This window comes from Callospermophilus lateralis, chromosome 5, assembly GCF_048772815.1.
Source record: "Callospermophilus lateralis isolate mCalLat2 chromosome 5, mCalLat2.hap1, whole genome shotgun sequence".
In the NCBI taxonomy this organism is placed as follows: Eukaryota; Metazoa; Chordata; class Mammalia; order Rodentia; family Sciuridae; genus Callospermophilus; species Callospermophilus lateralis.
The window spans coordinates 123,450,880-123,472,489 of NC_135309.1; the positions used below are offsets into that span (position 1 = coordinate 123,450,880).

General features: G+C 32.6%; 1 protein-coding gene across 5 annotated transcripts in view; it reads right to left on the minus strand.

The window, feature by feature from the left end:
• Positions 1-1,375: 1,375 nt before the first annotated feature.
• Ddx4 (DEAD-box helicase 4) overlaps positions 1,376-21,610 on the minus strand; it is a 51,153-nt gene continuing 30,918 nt past the window's right edge. For 3 of the 5 annotated variants that reach the window (XM_076856131.1, XM_076856133.1, XM_076856130.1), the window contains 14 exons: positions 21,249-21,329; positions 20,708-20,755; positions 18,746-18,793; positions 18,426-18,473; positions 18,088-18,230; positions 17,310-17,462; positions 15,984-16,138; positions 13,918-14,047; positions 12,470-12,636; positions 9,019-9,164; positions 3,908-4,007; positions 2,501-2,771; positions 2,257-2,367; positions 1,376-1,456 (listed from right to left, as the gene is read on the minus strand). In XM_076856131.1, coding sequence (XP_076712246.1) covers positions 1,376-1,456; positions 2,257-2,367; positions 2,501-2,771; positions 3,908-4,007; positions 9,019-9,164; positions 12,470-12,636; positions 13,918-14,047; positions 15,984-16,138; positions 17,310-17,462; positions 18,088-18,230; positions 18,426-18,473; positions 18,746-18,793; positions 20,708-20,755; positions 21,249-21,329 — 1,682 coding nt within the window. Of the gene's footprint in view, positions 1,466-2,256; positions 2,368-2,500; positions 2,772-3,907; positions 4,008-9,018; positions 9,165-12,469; positions 12,637-13,917; positions 14,048-15,983; positions 16,139-17,309; positions 17,463-18,087; positions 18,231-18,425; positions 18,474-18,745; positions 18,794-20,707; positions 20,756-21,248; positions 21,330-21,610 lie in introns of all 5 variants that reach the window. The other 2 variants (XM_076856132.1, XM_076856129.1) reach the window with 1 other exon arrangement.

Consider the following 21,610-nt stretch of genomic DNA (forward strand, 5'->3'; position numbering starts at 1 on the left):
TTTCAGTCCACAGAGCTTAACTTGAACCTTTTTCCCAATACAAAGGTTTTTAACTCTATTTTGTAGTCTGAATTTCTTGTAGTTCACATGAAATTTTTAATATGGCATAGGGTAGACATCTAACCAGTTATTCTACACTATCTGCCTGAATACACTTTCTTTTCCATATGTGATGCCTTATTATTAACTAAATTCCTATAACAAGATATACATTGGGAATGTCACTTTGGATTGTGTTTAGATCAATAACACTTAAATCTGATCATTTTGTCTCAATATTTACACCTCACTTGTTTTATATCTTAATGTTTAGGGTTCATTCATTTAACTTATTAAGAACTTATACTCTAGGCATATAAAGTTCAAAATATATAATGGTGAATGAAAAAGAGGGTTCTTTCACTCATTAATTATAAAAATGAATAAAAAATTATGACAAAAGTAAACAGTATTGTTTTTGTTAACTGGGTTTGAGTTCTAAGACTGATTATCATTACATTTGTATATTAATGCATTTTATACATTAATCTGTATAAGCTTTTTTTTTTTGAGGGGGTCTCACTATGTTGCCTAGAATGGCTCGAACTCGTGATTCTCCTGCCTCAGCCTCCTTCAGTAGCTGGGATTACAGATGTGCACTACCATGCCCAACTCTTGTAAGGTTTTTTTGTTCACTGCACTGGTTTCACAGATGCAATAAAACAAAATTTCAAAATATAAAAGTTGAGAACTGTGGCATGTAACAAAGAAAAATTTAAAGTGCTATTGGAAAACTTAAGGGAAAATGTGTTTCTCCAAGGAAAGTCTGTATATTATAAAAACAAACATTTGTTATGCCACTGAGTATAGAGTTCACATTGCAAACTAACCATTTGCATCACACAGGTGATCTAAAATCAAAATCATCCTGAAAGGCTTCAGTCTTCCACTTTGTTTCATGAAAATCATGTTATCACATTATAGTGACATGCTATTGCTTTAAAGGCTCAAGCAGAAATGAGACTCAATAATTTTTTTAAACAGAAGTGCATCATATTCTATTGCTTGTCTTGAAGGAGCAATAAACACTATAGTAAGACTTAGCACTTAGACATAAAACATGTCTAAACCCCGAAGAATATATTAGAAATAAGCAAGACATTTAGAATGCTTTAATATTTCCAGTTAACACCATTTGTATCAGTAACTGCAACGCTGTAACTTTAAGCATTTCACACAACTAGTCAATAAGGATTTTTCAAGGGTGGGAATGAGAACAGAAGGATAGGAAATACAAAAATGTCAGTTTCACACTTCTGTTAAAAATTTAAAAATCAAAACTATTTTCTTCTGTGCATCAAAACCATACCACAGAATTGAAGCATGTTTTTTAGTTTTAATCCCATGACTCATCATCTACTGGATTGGGAGCTTGTGAAGAAGATGAAAACCCTGCTGCATTCAGAGTGCTCTTGGCCTGGTAATTCTTTAAAAAAAGGAAAGAAATATTAAGTTATGACAGTTTTAAAGTTATATTACCCAGACTGAGGGCAGGGATTTAAGATTTCCAGCTTATCTGCCCCACTAAAGAATTCATTCACTCTTTTTTTTTAAAATATTAGTTTTTAGTTGCCAATCAATGTTGTTTTATTTATTTATATGTAGTGCTGAGAATCAAACCCATGCTAGGCAAGTGCTCTACCACTGAGTCACAACCCCAGCCCCATTCACTCTTATTGGACAAAAAGGTCTATATTTAACTGTTACAGAAGTCTGAACTGCACAGAATAATTCAACAAGACAATTTTTTAAGTCACTAGGTTTTGGCAAGTGGAAAAACTTCCTGTGTTACACTTTAACAAATCAACAAATATTTAATTTGTATGTTCATATTTTTTGTATACAGGTATGCTGCATAAAAACTGACCTATCAGAAAGGCATGCAGCCTCATGGCTCCAACATTTTTTCTTAATAATGTACTCAAAATTCTGAAATTAAAGAATTCTGTAGAAAGTTCAGGAAATCCCAAATTACAACTTAAAATGTCAGCAAACTGAGGAATGGAGGAAATTAGAATTTTAACTGAGAAAGTTAATTCTTCACCTTTAAAACCCAAAATATGTATGTACATAAACTTTTAAAGAAACAAAGTTGCTGCCAGTTAGGCATGAAAATAATGGTTTAGATCAATTACTGATTATATTCACTTAATAATAGCAAGCATATTTTCAAAGAGCAACTATAAGCCAATTTCTGAATTATTCCCTTTAACTAACCTTTCTAGTATCAACTGATGCAAATACATTTCCTCTTGTACTACCACTGAAGCCAGGAACATATGTACTAAAGGCAATTTCTTCCAACCATGCAGGTACATCCTGTTGAGCCTTTAAAAAAAATATTATATGCAACATAAAGTCTCAAAGATTGGTGAAGTCTACTTTTTTGTACATATGCATAAAATATCTCAAAAATAAAATAAGAACATTTTCCATTCAGTTTTATAATCTTAAAACTTACATCTGACAGCACTTTCACTAGAGGCTGTGCTAAATGATTATCTGACTCAGGATCAAAAAAAGAAATAGCTCTGCCAGTATTCCCACAACGCCCAGTGCGCCCAATTCGATGAACATATTCATCAATGGTAGAAGGAAGATCAAAATTGATAACATGTTGAACATTTTCAATATCAAGCCCTCTGGCAGCTACTGAAGTAGCAACAAGAACAGGGCACTTTCCACAGCGAAAATCTCCAAGAGCTTGCTCTCTCTCTCTCTGTTCCCGATCACTTGAAAGAAAAGGAAGCTTGTATTAGTACAGCTTTTAAGAAAATAAAATTCAACATATAATTTTTTGAAAATAATTAAAATGTCAGCATTTAATGTATTCTTCCTACATAGGAAGGTATTATGCTAATTCCTTTCAATCCACCAATTTTATTTTCTCCTCACAATAATACCTTGAATTGGAACAATTATTCCATTTGCAGGTGGGGGTAACAGCTAATACACAGGGCCAGAATACAAGCTCAAGTATGACAAAAGTCAAATCATATCTAGTAATAATCTCTATGCTTTCTAGTTCTGCTAAAAATTATACAACTACTTGGTTAGAATGCTTGCTCAATAAACTAAAAAATTAAACTATAATTTCAGAATTGTACATATTCAGTGATTAATACTTTAGATCTATTAGTAAAACATCAATAAGGTTGTGGTGATATAACTTTTTTTTTTTTTGATGGTACTAGGGATTGATGGTACTAGGCCTCCCACATGCTTACCAAGTGCTTACCACTCAGTGAATTCTATCCCCAGCCCATGATATGACATTTTTAAGCACTCCAATTAAAACAAAGAAAACCTGAAACCAGAAAGATTTAGCAAAGGAAAAATGTAGACATAAGACCATGAGATCTTTAAATTAAATCTCTTAAGAAGTTCTCACTCCTCATGATGAGGAACCTAAGACAGACCTTTTACCTGCTCATTCCCACCAGTTAGTTCCTAAGAAAACTAAGAATGGAGATGAAGAATAATAATTTAGCCCTCTTGGGTATACCACACTTTCCTGTGCACCGAGGGGAAATAAATGGGGGATAACAGTGTATATCTTAAGACAATTCTGAATTCCAAACCTATTAATTCCTATTATGTCGTGTTAGTTTGAGTCTTGCATCACTTGACAATGGGGACATATTCCAAGAAGGTGTCATTAGGCTATTTTGGCATTATACAAACATCATAAAGCGCACTTATACAAACTAAGATGATGACAATACCACAAGGCAATATAATCTTAAGGAACCACTGTCACACGTGCAGTCTGTCATAGACCAAACTATTGTTGTATGACCCATGCCTGCATATATACTAATTTGCTCACACAGAAGTGCATCTCCTCCTAGGAAATCATATTACTCACCCATGAATACTTGTAGTTGATATTTTTTCTTGACAAAGAAAAGTTGCAATAAAATCTGCTTTCTTCTTGGTTTCAACAAAAACCATAGTTCTTTCATCACCTACAAAAATAACAAAATTATTAACATTCAAACTACAAAATTAAAAACAAGAAAAAAAGGTGCATGTTTGAACAGGAAACTTTTGTTTCATCAACCCAAAGTACCAGCACTCAGAGCCAGGTCTGGTACTTGAGAGGAGTCAAATGTTTCTTGAATGGATGAATGTCAAAAAGACAAGTTCTCCCAGTTTAGGGATTTAAAAAATTACCTTGCCTTTTCTCTTCCCAGGCCAACTCAGGAAATACAGATTTAGGGACTAATAACTTCCTGCCAACTTCTAGTAGTTTCAAATTTGCCTCTGTCCATTTTCCCAAAATATCTCATATATTTAAAAAGTTAAATGACAGCCTTTCCCAAGATCTTAACTCATTAATAAATATTTACTTATTAGCTTAAAGTATTTAACTGATAGAAATTCAAGTATGGGGCAGATTTTCCACACAGTCAATATCCCTATATGTTAAGAAGATGATAATTTATATCTTTAATGGAAGGAAGAATTTATTGTTGTTCATACCCTCTCCCTCTCATTTACCCCATCAGCTCACTGCATTCACTCATTTATTCAACAGTTAGTGCCAATTAGATGCCTATCACTATAAGTGTTAGTAATACAGAAATAAAGCTCCTGCTTTTACTAGGGGGAGGCAAAACATGTTAAATCTTGAAAAGAATCACCAGAATCAAGATGCAGAGATTACTTCAGATAGAGTAATTAGGTGATATCTGAGTAAAGACATAAAGATTGGTGAACTATGCAAATACCTGAGGAAAGAGCATTACATGGTAGAGGAGAGAACAGGTATAAAAGGCTCTAAAATAGTGTTCTCAGGCTCAAAACAAAACAAAAGAGACCCTCATATGGCCTACCCATTCTAGGCAAAGGGAATAGTTAAAGTACAAAGGCAATGAGACAGAAGTATGCCTAGTATATGTAAGGAATACAAAATGGACAAAACATGGCTTAGGGTGCCCAAAGGAAACTAGAAGATAAACTCAAGAGAGGTAATGGAGGCCATCATACAAGGGCCTTGAAGGCCAATGAAAGAACATTTTTACTTTGAGAAAGGAAGCCGTTGGGTTTTGAGCAGAAGTAACACTTTTAACTGAGAAGTTAATGGGTTCTAGATATATTTTGACAGTAGAACCAACAGGATTTTGATAACAGATTAGATGTGTAATTAAAGAAATAAATCAAGATAAGGATGTTGATTCATAATGGGGTTGGGGTGTAAGGAGCACGGGAGGATTAGACAAATTCTAGATAGGGCAAAGAGGTGGGAGTGGAAGGGGGGATTCAGGGGTAGGAAAGAGTGAAATGAGATGCACATCATTATCCTAAGTACGTGTATGAAGACACAAATGGTATGACTCTACTTTGTATACAACTAGAGATATGAAAATTTGTGCTCTACACATGTAATATGAATTGTAATGTATTCTGCTGTCACATAACAAATTAGAATTAAAAAAATAATTTAAAAAATAGAAAAAAAAAGAGATAAATCAAGGATGATTCCAAGAATTTGTGCCTGAACAACTGGAAGAATGGAACTAGCATTTAAATGATGTGACAAGAGTGCAAGTTATTTTAAAAAAAAAAATAAGGTTTGGAGGCTAATACTCAGATACCTATTAAACAACCAAGCAGACAAATGAAAAAGGTAACTTGTTCCCACAGTAGTTAAATCTTTGAGACACAGTTATTTTATATTTAACAGTTTTATGTTTTATCAAAAATTATCTTTCAATAGTTTTGGAGGTCATCCCACAAGATGCTTAGTGCCAAACTGATTCACATGACAGAGCAAGGTACATATAGCACTGGTGTGCACTCTAATACCTGGTATTGCCTTTCTTGCTTCCCACTGTCAATCTCAAATGGCAATAAATAAAATAAATAAAACTCTGATGACTCCATTTCTCTAGTTTTTTCCTCTCTACTAATTTTGTATTTGTTCTAGTTTAGACAATAAGCTATTTTCCATTAGTGGCAGCAATGATTACATAGTTTTATGAGACCATCTGGTGATCTCTAACTATTTTCTGTGAGGTGAAAAATATACAGAAGACCCATTTTGTAAGTCTTCTTCTTCAGTTGTCTATTGTGAGGTATAGCAATTAAAAAATCTAAAAACTTTAGCAAGCTAGATTATAATTTTTTTGTATTTCTATGTTAATTCTTGACATATGACTGAAGTAGTAAAACTAAAGCTATAAGTACTTTATGTATTTGTAATTCAAAAGGGCTTTCTATCACTTTGAAATCATCTCAATATCCTATAATAGTATTAATAACTTTATAAATTATAAAGTCTCAAAGAAGCTCCATTTTGATTGGTTTATAGATATGAATGAAATAAAAAAGTTACCAGAAAATAAAGAATATTAATATTCCCAGAAAATAAAGAAACTGAACTTGTAATATACTAATTGTATTAAACTTTTGAAAAAAACTTATTATGGAAAATATTAGATATTTAAACACTATATATACATATACATATACACACACACACACACAAACAAACACACTTTTTTGGAGGGGGGCAGTACTTGGAATTGAACCCACGGCCTTAAGCATGATAGACAAGTGCTCTACCACCAAGCCATATCCCTAGTTCTAAATCAAAAAACATTAAAGAATCCATGTTGACATAATAATAAATAAGACTTTAATAAATAAGACTATTTTAATAACTTGGGTTTTAAAAAACACTATTTTTTTCCTCCTGTTAAACCATATTAGGTATCAAACAAACATCTTAGTTTATTTGAATTTGATTTTCCTTTCATATACAGGTCTACCAGTCAAACTAAAATTACTCCTCCATAATGTTTAGAAATATAAACATGTAAGTTGTGTACAATGGTGCCTTTAATACCAGCTACTCAGGAAGCTAACACAAAAGGATCACAAGTTTGAGGTCAGCCTGGGAAACTTAGAGAGACCTTGTCTCAAAATTTTAAAAAAGGCTGAGATAGAACACCATTGGGTTTAATTTCCAGTATCATCCACCCCCCCAAAAGAAGCCTAAACATGTAAATTTGCATTCAATATTCAGTATTTACATTTTGAAAAACATCATTTTGAAGATGATTTTCAAAATTTTGAGGTAACTTAAAATAAGAGACATGCTTACATATGACATCTGATATCTCTCAATATTGCACCCTGTCCCCAGGGTAAAATAGATAATATTTTGGTTAAAAATATAAGTGGTCAGAGCTGTACTAGAAATAATAGTGACAGACAAATATAAACTATGTGTGCTTTTTGTCTTGGGGGGGGGGAGAGTGTTTTTCCTAAGACTGGGATTATGGGTTCAGCGGTAGAGTGCTTGCCTAGCACACGTGAAGCCCTGGGTTCGATCCTTAGCACCACATTCAAATAAATAAATAAAATAAAGGTACTGTGTCCAACTACAACTAAAAAATATTTTTATAAGTGTTTTTCCTAAAGTGGTAACTATCAAACATTTTGGTCTATGTCTCCATGTTTAATGTTTAACTCACAAAACACTCTTGAGAATCCCAAAGAGTTTTTATTATATGAGTTACAATGCTTGGTATTTACCATATTAAAAATAAAATCCAAGGAAAAGTTTAAATATTTATTTGAACACACTGAATGTTAAATAATTTTTAGTATAACTATGAAAATTATTTTTACCTTGCAGACCCCTTTAAAGGATCTTAGGAAACCTAGGGAAGACTTGCTTTGTTCTAAAGTGTTACATTTAGAATACTAAAAAGTACAATAAAAGACAAAATTTGGAACCTGAATTTTCTTTGTTTTGATTTATAATACTTGAGTCTAAAAAGAGCTATGAAATGATAAAAATTTAGCAAAATTCATTCAATTTGGATGGAATTACTTCTTTGATTTATTGTTTATCACCTTATAATATGAAAGGTTATTCTTTACTTTCCTTGTAATCAGCCTAGACAGTAGAGATTGTTGACTTTATTATGTCTTTTGATTAAAGAGAGGAAAAGACCCCTACTTATGAAATAGTTGGGTTTCTTTATAACCATGTTGTTAACTTCTATGTATATTTCTAAATGCCTTATTGTCATTTCAATTAAACTGGTAGCCAAAAATTGTTTCTCAAACACCCATGGATCCTACACTAATTGAATGTTCAACTCTTCTCTGAAAACTCTTTTTTAAGAGCAGAATGTAAATTTATAAAAAAAGAAATCTACCTTTAAAATTTCTGAAAGCCCATGCAAAAGACTTGTTATTTCACCTTATAAAAGGAGTGCTTGAAATAATTATACATTTGATACATTACTATTGTATGAGTTGTGTGATAAGAGTTGCCAAATCAGAAGAGACACAAAGCTTCTCTAAGTTAAAGAGTATAACTAAAATTTTTATTTCAAAAGTATATATACTTCACAGGAATTCCCTAGAAATTTGTAAATTCCCTCACTGTCCTTAATATGTTTTTAACCTTCAGAAGAAATCACTCATCAAAACTCTTAGCAAATAATTCTATGAAGTTTTCCTATATTTGTTAAGAGTCCTGATACAACAATACAGTAATGACATTCACAATTTCACTTATTATTCAAAATATTTATTTATCTACAAACTTCTTTCCTAATTTGAATTTATCATCTTCTAGGCCAATGTTCTCAACTAGGAATGTAGATTACGCTTACACATGGAATTTTGAGAAAACAAATGTCTGAACCCTACAGTTAACTGACTCTATTCTGGTCATAAAAATTATGTCTAATCATTTTCATTAATGATTTTTTGCAGTATTGCACAATAAACTTAAGGCCTTGCACATGCTAGGCAGAGCTCTAGTACTCTACCACTGAGCCATCTTCCAACCTGATATACTTCTAATTCTGAATCATAAAATCTTTTACAAAAGAGTTTTAGAGGAAGAGGAAATACACTTACTAGAAGTTATGCCAAACATTATAATGATTTTTAAAAATTAGTCATTTTTTAAAAATCAATATCATAACAAAAAATATCAACATAAGATACCTATGTTTCGTAGAATTTCGACAAGTTTTTCTCTTTTTGAATACTGGCCAACTTGGAGAATGGTCTGCTGAACATCTCTACATGCTCCACCCACTTGTCCAACAGCAACAAACAAATAATTCGACTTTAAAAACTCCCCAGCCAACCTTGAAAGACAAAAGATTATTCCTTAGCTTACTTATACTCCTCCATTCATGCTCATATTTGCTGAAGTCCTGAAAGTGTTACTTCCATATTTACTAAACAGCAGATGATAACAGTGATAAGGTGGCTTTTTATGTCATCCAAGTACTATTTTCAAAGATCAGGACACAATGTTAAGATTTTGCAAAAATATATAATTACTAGCAAATAAGTTTGTATCAAATTATGGATACAATAATTTCCAATGGATTTGGAAGTAGTCCATATAAAACTACATAAAATGTGTACAGAAAAATTAAAAGTGAGAACTAAAATATACTTTAACAAGCAGAAATTTTATAATTAAAAATTGAAAATTAAAAATGTTAGACTAAGATAGTCTTCCCTTGTTATTTCTTATGTACATCATTGCTAGGAATTTTCTGATAATATTACCTGTTAAACTACTCTGCTTCAAATAAATGAGTATGAGCAAACCAGATCACAGATCAGTGCTTTTTATGTTACTACACACACACACACACACACACACACACACAGAGAGAGAGAGAGAGAGAGAGAGAGAGAGAGAGAGAGAAAATGATAAAATTTGTATTGCACAGTTGAGCAGGAAAAAAAAAAAATATGATGAGGTAAGAGGCATAGGGGCTGGGCAGGACTAGACTGTGTGAGCCTGCTCCAAAGATTGAAAGGATCAATATCCTGACACACAGTAATTCACTATTAACAGAAAACTGAGGTCTGTTTTGAATCATCCATACATATGGCTGGTATAGGGGCACTGCCAATTAGAAAACTTGAGTTCTTAGAAATAAATGGGAAAGCCCAAGTTTATCTTCAGTTCTCTTCTCTCCTATATAGAAGAAGTTCCTTACTTTCTAGATGTCTCCTAGAATGCCATGAATATAGCTCAAACTCAGCATATCCGGAATCTTCTTACCTGCTCTCTTACCACAAAAGCAAAACTTCTTTTTGTTGTGCCTCCTTTAAGAATCAAGCACCACTCTCATGCAGGCACAAAACCTTAAAAACCATTTGAAATTCTTTGTCCATAATTCTTTCATTTACTAAAACATTTACTGAGTGCCCTACAGCAGGTATACATAGTAGAAAGTACTAGGAACACACAGATGAATATAATGATGTTTGTCTCTGAGGTGCTTGCATCAAGTAGAATAAATGTATTAAAAATCATTATAATTCAACATTAGAATAGTTAACATTTACTGACCACTTAATTAATTTCAAGAAATGTATACAAAGTGTTTTTCATAAGATGTACTGGCAGGAGATGAATGAAGCAAGCACTATTTAGAAGACTCATTAAAACGTCTTTGAAGCTTGACCTAATGAAGCAGTAAGCAAGAATGTGGAACTGAGAAAGACCTAAATTAAGGTGGGAAATAAACAGGAAACTAATAGACTTGAACAATTTTAGAGAACTATCAAGTGAATATTTTGAAGGACAGAGTTAAAAGAAGGTGAGGAGGAAATTACCACAATTTAAAGGATTAGGGCTTCAAAGGATCAAGATGCCATCAATCCCAATAAATAAAACTGGAAAGATGGAGTTAAAGAAAAAAATAGGTTCAACTTTGAACATCAACACGAGTTAACTAGCAATTCATGTGAGAGAAAAATCACTTTCAAAGAGTTAAATCTTAAAGTCTGGAGCTCAGAATAGAGATCATGGATATTGGGAATAGCTCTTGAGAGTTACAGTTAGAAGTAGAAGCCAAGAGAATGAATACTACAAGGGTTCAGAGAATATTCAAATGAGAAAAAGATCTTAGGCAGAATAATGGGGAACCAGTAACATTTAAGAAAAGACAGTAAAGTAATGGAAGACTCAGAAAACAAAGAATATAGAAAACTCAAAGTCAAGGAATCTTACTTTGTTTATCAGGGATAATAATCAAATATGGCTCATAATATATCAACAAGTAGTACACATTAGTCATTGTGGGTATAGCCAATATCCTAATACTTTCCTATTTTACAGGAAATTTTAAAAGCAGCAGCAGGAATATTACCTGGTAATTAGGTAGACAACAATCTACTTAATATTATAAGCTGATGGTAGGAATCAGATACCCTATTTCAGATGTAAGATACAATTCCATCATTAAGAAATTATTTTATGTGCCACTAAGAAACAAAATCCTGCCAACTGATCCAGAGCTTTATGATTTAGGTTTTTTAAGCTTTCTAATTTTACATGCAGATTTTTTTATCATGTAATAAGTAAAACAAATAGTTAAGCATGACTATCCAAAGGCTTGTGGAGTGTTTGATACACTACCATGGGATCCCACATAACATTCTCTCAGATCAGATGGCCAACTTTACAGGAAAGAAGAAGCAGGCCTATAACATTAGGATCCACAGGTCATATTATATACTGTACCACCTAGAAGCTGCCAGGCTGAGAAAACATTGAAATTATCTAGAAAGAACAGCTCACTGGTGATCTTGAAAGAATTTTTTTTTTTTAAGAGAGGGCATCATCTAACAGGACACAGTAACCTCTGAACCAAAGATCTTCATGTGGCTTGAGTCTAGGAACCAAGTTATGCAAGCAAGACCTATCATTATTCCCACAATGATCCACATAAGAAATCTGTGCTTTCCATCCTTCTTTCTTTTTTTTTTCCCATCCTTCTTTCTAATCAAGGTTCTGCAGGAATACAGCTCTTGGTTCTCAAAGAGAATAGTTCCTAGAGAAAACAGCAAGGGTCCTCCTGCTTTTGCCTGGATACTTCAGGTTCTCTGTGCCAAGCAAGGAACGAACTCGTAGCTGGTAAGAAGAGTTGCCATCCTAGCAGGAATGTGTCACCCTAATCTCTGAAGTCATCAGACCACATGGTATATAGCATACTTCTCAAACACTATCAATAACTCATGTCTAAAATGTCCAAAGGCCCAATTCCATTTAGATTTGAAAATAAAGTACAATAGGAATAACTTCATTTACTAAGAACTCATTAAATCCTATCTAGGTGCTATGCAGTAGCAGCAGCAACAACATCACACACACACTCTCTCTCACACACACACCCCATACATTCAATAGAATATGATTCTAAAGCAGAATCAGGAATAAAGGTAAGCAACAATGAAAAAAAAATGTAGGAAACTTTCTAGGAATACATTTACTTTTTAAACTACCTGTGTAAAATCTTAAAGACAAATCTCTAAAAATGGTATTCACATTGCTTCTATTTCCATAGGATATCTGTGTATATACAAATTCTTTAAAGAATCTGTAAAATAATGGAAGACTCAGAAAACAAAAAAAAAAACTTACCTTTGAATTTCTTCTGGAAAAGTTGCACTAAATAAAAGGGTTTGACGTTGTTCCTTTGATGGCATTCCTGGGCAAGAAATTAACTTCTTCATTTCTGGTCCAAAACCCATATCCAACATGCGATCAGCTTCATCCAAAACTAAATACTTGACTTGTTTGAGGCCAATCTTTAAGGATATTTTCAAGGGTAAGAACAGAAAATTCATAGTAGTTTATATTAAACCAAAACATCTCTATCAATAAGAGGACTTTCTACAATTACTTGAAAGTTCTATTATCTGTATTAACATGTTAGCAACTAGCTATATATAGCTATTAAGCAACTGAAACATGACTATTGTGACTGCAAGACTGAATTTTAATCATTTAAAAATGCAAATAGTCAAATGTGGCTTAATGACTACTTGTACTGGACAGCACAGATGTAGACCGAATTATCTAATAGACTCCTTAATGTAATAAAAGTCTAACACAACATATATAAATATCTTCTAACTGCCAATCTTTTTCTAATCCCTTTAAAATCCTTAATAAATTCTCCCTTCTCTAATCACTCAGGAACAAGTTGGAAACTTCTCTTATCTTTGCATAACAAAAACATTTATTGGTATAAATAGAATATATCTGCAAAAATACAAGTACTACTATGAAGACAATGAGGATCTAAGGTGGATTTTCTCTGGATACCTTTATGTATCCAACGAAAGATACTTTTATGCAGAAAGATAAGTTTTAAGTAACCCCTTTTGAGTAGAACTTAAAAAAATTAAGGTTCATTAAAGTGAATTTAAAGTGTTGATTGAGAGGCAATAATTTGGTATATGAATTCCTAAGTGAGTATATAGCCCTAAAACCTCTTCTTAAATTTTAGAAATAATCCTGATTAATATGCACACATCCTTCAACAGGAAACAAAATGATTGAGGCCACAAAGGGTTTTTTCCCAGAAGAAAAACTCTCTCATTAAACTATATATTAAACTAGATAAAACTGTTTCTTACATTTTTCTCCCACTAAGGTTTATCAGATATGGATTCTGGAATCAGACCCATATTCTACCCCTAACTATCACTTATTACAGCTGAGGTATCTAAAATAAATTATCTAATTTTACTGAGTTTGTTTACCCAAGCATAAACTGAAAAATACCCTGTTAAGATTATTTTGAGAACTATATGAGATTACATTCAAAGAATCTAGTGGAGCTTAACATATAAACAGTGCTCTAGTAAATATATCTTCCATTTACTTTCCTTTTCCCTAAAAAATGCTAGAGGTTTCACAACTTTGTTATCCTTCTAAGGCCTACCTTTTCTTTTTTAGTTATTAATTGATCTTTTATTTATTTATATGTGTGTGTGTGTATGCACGCGCTGAGAATTGAACCCAGTGCTTACACTACACAACAAGTGCTCTACCACTGAGCCACAACCCCAGACCTCGCCTACCTTTTCTTTACCTATGATATCCATCAGTCTTCCAGGAGTAGCACATAGTATATTACAGCCTTGAACAATCTGTCGAATTGAATGCCCCAACTGGGTTCCCCCATATATAACAACAGCTCTTACACAAGTGCTAGAGACAAGAAAACCAAATGTCATTTTCTAGTTATTTGAAAATTAGATGCTTGTTTCTAATAACATGTTAATCAATTTCCATGAATGATAAAAGAATATACTCAATGACCTTAAAATTTTTAAATTCTGCCCAGGAAGAAGTTGAAAATAAATGACAAACAGAAAAAAAAATTGCAACTTATCTGACAAAGGGCTCATTAAAATAATGAAAAACACTATTACTCTGTTCCCTAAACATACTCTCACAAAAAAAAAAACCTCAACAATCCAAAGACATTAACAAATGATTCATAAAACTACAGATAAGTTTGAAACATTTTCTAACAGTTCCAACATTATTTTGAAAAGGAAAATGAATGACTACTAATACAACATTTTCCCTTAGGTATGGTAATACCATGTTAGCCTAGGTACCAGCACTGATGGTAAATTAACACAACCTCTTACAATTTTAGTCTCTATTAAAGTTTGAAAATTTGTCCTTTGGCCCACTAAATCCAAATCTAGAAATTAACTGTACAGATACATTCCCACAAATAGGTAGAGATGAATGTACAATAATATTCACTGCCACCATTATTTGTAGTATCAAAAGACTGAAAATTAAGTGTCTATAAAGACAAAGAAATAGTGCATTCTTTAAAAGGGCTATAGTTTTAGATTAAAAATTATCTCAAATATACATTGTGTTAAAGAAACAACTCAGATGGCTCCTGAGACTGTTCCATGAAACCACTGCAGCCTCCTCCTTGTTCTCTTGTTAATCTCTCAATCCAGGAGAAGCCAGCTGCCATTCCTAAAGAAAATGAAGTAGCCTTATGGAAATGGTCCAGTCAAGTCTCTGGATTCCTGGCTGACACCCTGCCTGCAATCTCAAAAAAGATTCCAAACCAGAAGCAGCAAAGCTCAATTCTTAACCCCTAAGAAGTTGTGACATAGTAAATGTTTATTGTTTTAAGAACTATATTTTGCCCGGCATGGTGGCATATGCCTGTAATCCCAGTAGCTGGGGAGGCTGAAGCAGGAGGATCACAAGTTCAAAGCCAGCCTCAGCAACGGTGAAGTGCTAAGCAACTCTGAAACCCTATGTCTAAATAAAATACAAAATAGGGCTGGGGATGTGGCTCAGTGGTCAAGTGCCTGAGTCCAATCTCCAATATGCCCCTAAAAAAAACTATTTTTTTAAAAGTAACTTGTTAGGCAGCAATAGATAATACAATAATAAATATTGGCAAAGGGTATAGTGAAATTGGACTCTCATATACTTCTTAGAAGTGTACATTAGTGCAAGCTTTAAAGTAAGTTCACACTATGTTGTATTAAAATAGATGTAAATCTATTTCACAGAGATACTTAAAGAAAAACTAGTTGGATATAGTGATACACGACCGTAGCCCCAGCTACTTGGGAGGCTAAGGCGCAAGATCATAGAAAACATAGCAAAACTTCACCTCATTAAAAATTTTTTTTTTTACTTAAAATAAAAAAACTTTATATAGCAAGATGTTTGTCATGATTTTACTTACAATAGCCCCAAGTTAAAAAGAAACTAAATGCTTCAAAATAATTAAAATGTATACATATGAAAATTTAAAAATCATTAAAAAATAGGTCTAATAATCCAAAAGTAGTTTTCCACATTATGGAATTATAAAGAATAATTATTCACCAAGTTTATTTTTAAATATGCATTAAAAGCTACCATAATAGACCAACATTTTCACTATTTTCTTATTTCCTGCATCTATTACTAATTTTAAATAGTTATGTTTCTTTCAAAAAATAAGAATTTCATAAGTAAAATTATAAAAAATATACTTCAATCAAAGTGATGCTAAAAATTGCATGAGAATGCTATTACTGAATTCCTTCCAACAGTGAGAAAAAATTCTAAGTAAAATTATTTTTTGAATGACATTGTGGATTATACTTACCCAAAAGAAAATTTTCTGGCTTCCAAATAAATCTGGTTGATCAATTCTCGAGTTGGTGCTACAATAATACACTCTGGTTCCTGCAGTTCTTTAAAACGACTGGCAGTTATTCCATCACGCATCATATGAGCCAAAATGGGCAAGAGAAAAGCTGCCTAGAAGTTAAATTGCCTAATTTATAAACTTATAGTACATCACTTTTGTCCCTACAAAAAGCTATTCCTCATGCCCTTGTAGCCATTAAGCTTATTCTTCCATCTTGCTGTTAAATTAGGGATGAGAAATGACAACAATGTCAACCAGTTAACATTTAGGTCTCTAGGCTCATATTATACAACATAAAATATTTGATAAAATTAATCATCACATCAAAATATTTTTCAATCTTTTAAGAAAATAAGCATACCCATATGTACACAGATCAACATTAATTTACTTATAAAGGGGAATGTAGGTATAATTTGATGCCAAATTCTTGCATTTAACAGTTATTCTAACAGTTGTTACTCCTTTGGGGGAAGCAAAACATTATCAGGAGGTCCATAGGCAGAGCAAAAATTTGAAAATTATCATTTGGATCACTACATACATTACCCTACTGAAAAGTTACACTGGACAAGAGAAATTTTGTGTTATAGTTTCTCATTTAAGCAAATAAGACTAAAATCTACCTCCAAAGCCATGTTTAAGTCACTCATCAGTTGCTATGTTATACAATGCTTCTATATTCCCTTCCATTCTGATGTGGAGACTGATTAAGACTAAAATGGTATGAACCAGGACTCTATAATCCTGGAAATAATAGTCTCATCTCATGACACCCAATTTAACAAATAAACCTTCCAGAGTAATCCTAAAATCAACTGATCTCATCTTATTTCTTTTAGAAATGACCTGAGGTCATTTATACAGTGGACCAAGTACAATGCATATAGTCGTTTCTCATTCTTTATCTTTTGACTCCAAGATTATATCAGATATCACAAATTATTTTCTGTCTCTCACAATGCTTTATACCTCTGGTGCCTTCACCTTCAATCCTTTTGTTTTAGATACTGGTAAGTACCAGAATGAGTTGAACACACTTAGAAATAGATTAAGCACCCATGAAATGCAACACTACCTTAGAAATAATTCAAAACTCCTTTAGAAGTATATAAAACCAGAAATCAGAAATGAAAACATGAATATTTATGATAGTTCACTGAAATTACCTATAAAACTTCTATTGAACAAAAGAGATTCAAGCTATTTCAGAAGAACCAAAGTTAAAAAAAAAAATAAAGTTTGGATAAAGGGCAAAACACATTTGGGATAATGACTTACAGTCTTCCCAGACCCTGTCTGAGCACAAGCCATCAAATCTCGTCCTGCCAGTATAATAGGAATACTATATTTTTGCACAGGAGTTAGTTTAGTATAACCAGCTTTAGCAATGTTGTTATTCAATGTCTGACAAAGATTAGCTTCTTCAAAAGTCTAAAAAGAAAAAAGAAGCAATGAATTAATCCATATCATACATATGTCATTCATAAATATATTCCATTTGAAGCAGTTTTCCATTTTTATTAATTCCACTTTTAATACTAAAGTTAACAATATGTCCCCACTCAAAAGTAAACATTCAGGGCCTATTATTACTGAATAGCATTAGAAGCTTTACCCAAAAACAGTGGTTCTAAAAACTTTTCCTGCTCCCTTAAAAACCTGTGTGATATGAAAAACTAATCAGTAACAAGGGCTCATTACTACAATTAATAGAACATAGAGGCGTCCCCAACTGTCTTTAAAAAAAAAAAAAAAACTCACTCCTCTAAGATAAACTTCTCTACACACTTAGTATGCAAAAATATTGAATCTCTAGAAAAAGTATCCTTTTTAGAAAATTTTTAAAAATTCCCATTCTGATATGGAAATTTTTAAAATTTCCATGTCACTCTGTTTGGACATAGCAATTAATTCTACTGAAGATGATAGACATGGTTCTAAATTTCCAAAGACATTAAAAACTAAAAGTGAATTTTTGTATTATCAATTTAATAAATATAACACATAATTCTAAATCAAAGTTTGCTACATAAGAATACAGAAACAATACACTTACCAGAATTGCTGGTGGTGCATCATGTCCAGACACTTCTACAAGAATAGTATCATATTTGTCAAAGTTTATGCCTGTCTGATAATGTGCAAAGATGGAATCCTCATCTTCTGGTGGAGGAGGGGGTATGTAGGTCACTTTTGGGCCTAGAAATTCAAATAAAATGCAATTTATATTATACAGACTAAAAGAAAAAAATTAAAGGAAACAGATAAAAATCAAGTTCAAAATACTGTAGAACTTCATACTGCTTATCACTAAAGTTTCCACTGTTAGAATTTTAAAAATTTGACTCTTTTAAACATTTTACATTTGTACAGATCACACAAATATCAATATACCTTGAATGTCACCACTTTCTCCTCCTTCAGCTTCTGACTTCCAAGAATCTTAAGGGATCAAATAAAAAGAGAGAGAAATACTTTAAAAAACTTGGAGATAAAAGAAATCTCACTATAAAATCAAATACTTTTTTTTAAAGAGAGAGAGAGAGAGAATTTTTTTAATATTTATTTTTTAGTTCTTGGCGGACACAACATCTTTGTTTTTATGTGGTGCTGAGGATGGAACACGGGCCACATGCATGCCAGGCAAGCTCGCTACCGCTTGAGCCACATCACCCAGTCCTAAAATCAAATACTTTATCTAAAATAACACTTACTCTTTCCAGAGCCTGTTATTACTTCTTCATTTAAACCTTTGTAACCACCTGTTAAAGAAATTAATAGTGACAACTGGTCAAGATGGAAAGCTATGTGCATCTTTATTTACTTTCAGTGCTTGTCCACAAAAAGGACAAATTCTGAAAATGAACAGGTATCTATAAAGCCCCTTCTCACAAATATCACTAGAGACAATTAAGAGAAATAAAATATTAAGCACATGCCTGTAATACCAGCAGCTCCGAAGGCTGAGGCAGGAGGATCACAAGTTCAAAGCCACCTCATCAAAAGCAAGGTGCTAAGCAACTCATAAGACCCTGTCTCTAAATAAAATACAAAATAGGGCTGGGGGATGTGGCCCAGTGGCCGAGTGCCCTTGAGTTCAATCCCCAGTAATAATGACAACAAAAAAAAAAGTGAAATAAAACATTGGGGTTCAGTAATAAAGCACATTATACATTTTATGTTTCCTTAGTATTCAATATGCTGATTTTAGGGGCTGGGGTTGTACCTCAGTGGTAGAGTGCTTGCCTAGCATGTGTGAGGTACTGGGTTCATTCTCAATACTGCATATAAATAAAGTTCCAATGACAACTAAAAAATACATTTAAAAAAAGATCGTGATTTTATACAGATGATACTATGCTACCTTGTGCTGTTTCTGGGTATGACTATAACAGTGTTTCTAGAATAAACTGGCATCTAAATAAGTGACACAGAAAAAGATTCTCCATTCAGCCAAAGTGGTCAGGCACCATCCAATTTGCAGAGGGCCCAGAAAGAACAAAAAAGCAAAGGAAAGGCTAAATATGGTCACCCTTCTTCTACCTCTAGTTATCAGAAGTCTAGGTTCTCCAGCCTTTGGGCTCCAGGATTTGCATCAGAAGCCCCCCACCCAAATTCTGAGGCTTTTCGACTTGGACTGAGTCACATTATCAGCTTAGAGGTGGACACTTCTCTATTTCCAATAATCACAAGAACCAATCCCCCTAATAAATTCTCATCCATACATCCATCTCTTGTTGGTTCTGTCTCTCTGAATAACCCTAATTAATCAACATGCGCCCAAAACCAACCTTGTAAGCAAGACAGGTTCACGAATTGATGGATTTTAAAGAGCAGTCAGGCTTATTAATTCTTTTCTGTAAGTGACCTTCCTGATTTTTAGTTAACTACTCATCTACTGTGCCACTTTTAGGTATTATGACTGCATTAGATTCAAAAGCTAATCAGCTATGACTTAAAAAAAATATGAGCTCTCTATTTCCTTTTTCTTTATGTCCACAGTCTTGTGTAAGGTCTTTCCTTCACATAAGATGGGTATATTTGTGGAAGATCTTTTTCCTACATTGAGGAATCCAAGAGGCTGGTAGAGGGGTCACTTTGCTCTCAGACTAATAATGACTACTGATAATCTTTCAATACATTAAACAAGTTTTATTGATTTATTAATCTGAAAACCATTTTTATTTTTATATGACATTTACATAACTATACCCTGAAAAAAATCTTCAGCATAAGAAATTGTATACACTGACTTACCCCTTAGACCAAATAAAATATTTATTCCATAAGAAAAGCATATTTTAATAATGATTTATATATATGAATATATCTGAATATTTAACATCTGCACAATACCCTATCTTACAGTTATATTTCAACAATTATTTATTGATGAATTTTGGGTGATTTTCAGTTTTTACTTAGTATAAATGAAGACTCAATGAATGTCCTTGTATGAGTATTTATAAACATATCTATAGTACTTAAGTCCTATATCAGGAATTGCTAAATCAGAAAGAAAATATCCTATACATATTAAGGAACTCTCCAGTACAGGCTTTGTAAATTTATACTCTTCACAGTGTACAGAAGTATTAAAAGTTACTTTAAACCAAAACTTAAATTTGGATTACAAAAATTTTAACCTTTGTCAGGTAAACCAAATAAGAACCTACCTCGACCACTTCCACTGCCACTTCTGCTTTGGTAAGTGTCACCATTACCTGTAAGGCATCATTTTGAAGAATATTTAGAGAAAATACAGCTCCCACTCAAGCACATCCACTATATTGCTATTTCTGTTCAATACACTGTAACTACTTAGGGTTCCCCATCCCTTAACCCTGTTTTCTCTAGATTGAATTTAAACCTTACTTTCATATGAACATTTTCATCAATAATTCTTTTCATTTTTTTCTTCAAATCACACAAATTATTTTCCCCTAACTTAAAAAATTTTTTTGAAACCAAGCCAAACATCAAGGTATAATTCACATTTCAAATTACAAGAAATAAATCTTTTAATATAATGTAAAAGAAATAATTTACAGTGCACATATTTTATAGGGAAGGCAAAAAGATTCATGTATTTTTGCCTAAAGATCTAAAACAGAGAAAATCAGGAACCAACCTAGTATAAATATGTATATTATATTTACTAATCATAGTGCTAAGGGCATATATGATTAGTATTGAGTAATATGTTTTATTTCTTACCTGCACCACTTAATGCTGGTCTTCTAGAACCAAAAAGGCTACCAGCCCTCTGTGTCCCCTCATCTTGGTCATATTCATTACCTTGATTTGGAGAAAATATAATTGTATTACTTTTAAGAAGTTTTTAATCATTTAGTAAAGAGAAAAAGGGTCAAGTTATGGTATCAGAAATTAAAATATATGGGCTAAAATAGTTTAACAAGAATCAAAATGAGTATTTTTCAAAGTATTACAGAAAGGATTTCTCTATAAATTATATCCTTCAATTACAAATCACTGTTTTGAAAACATTTTATTTTAAACTTTTTTATAAAATGTTAGGGCCAATGCTCTCAAAATATAAGCAAAAGATAAATCTCCTG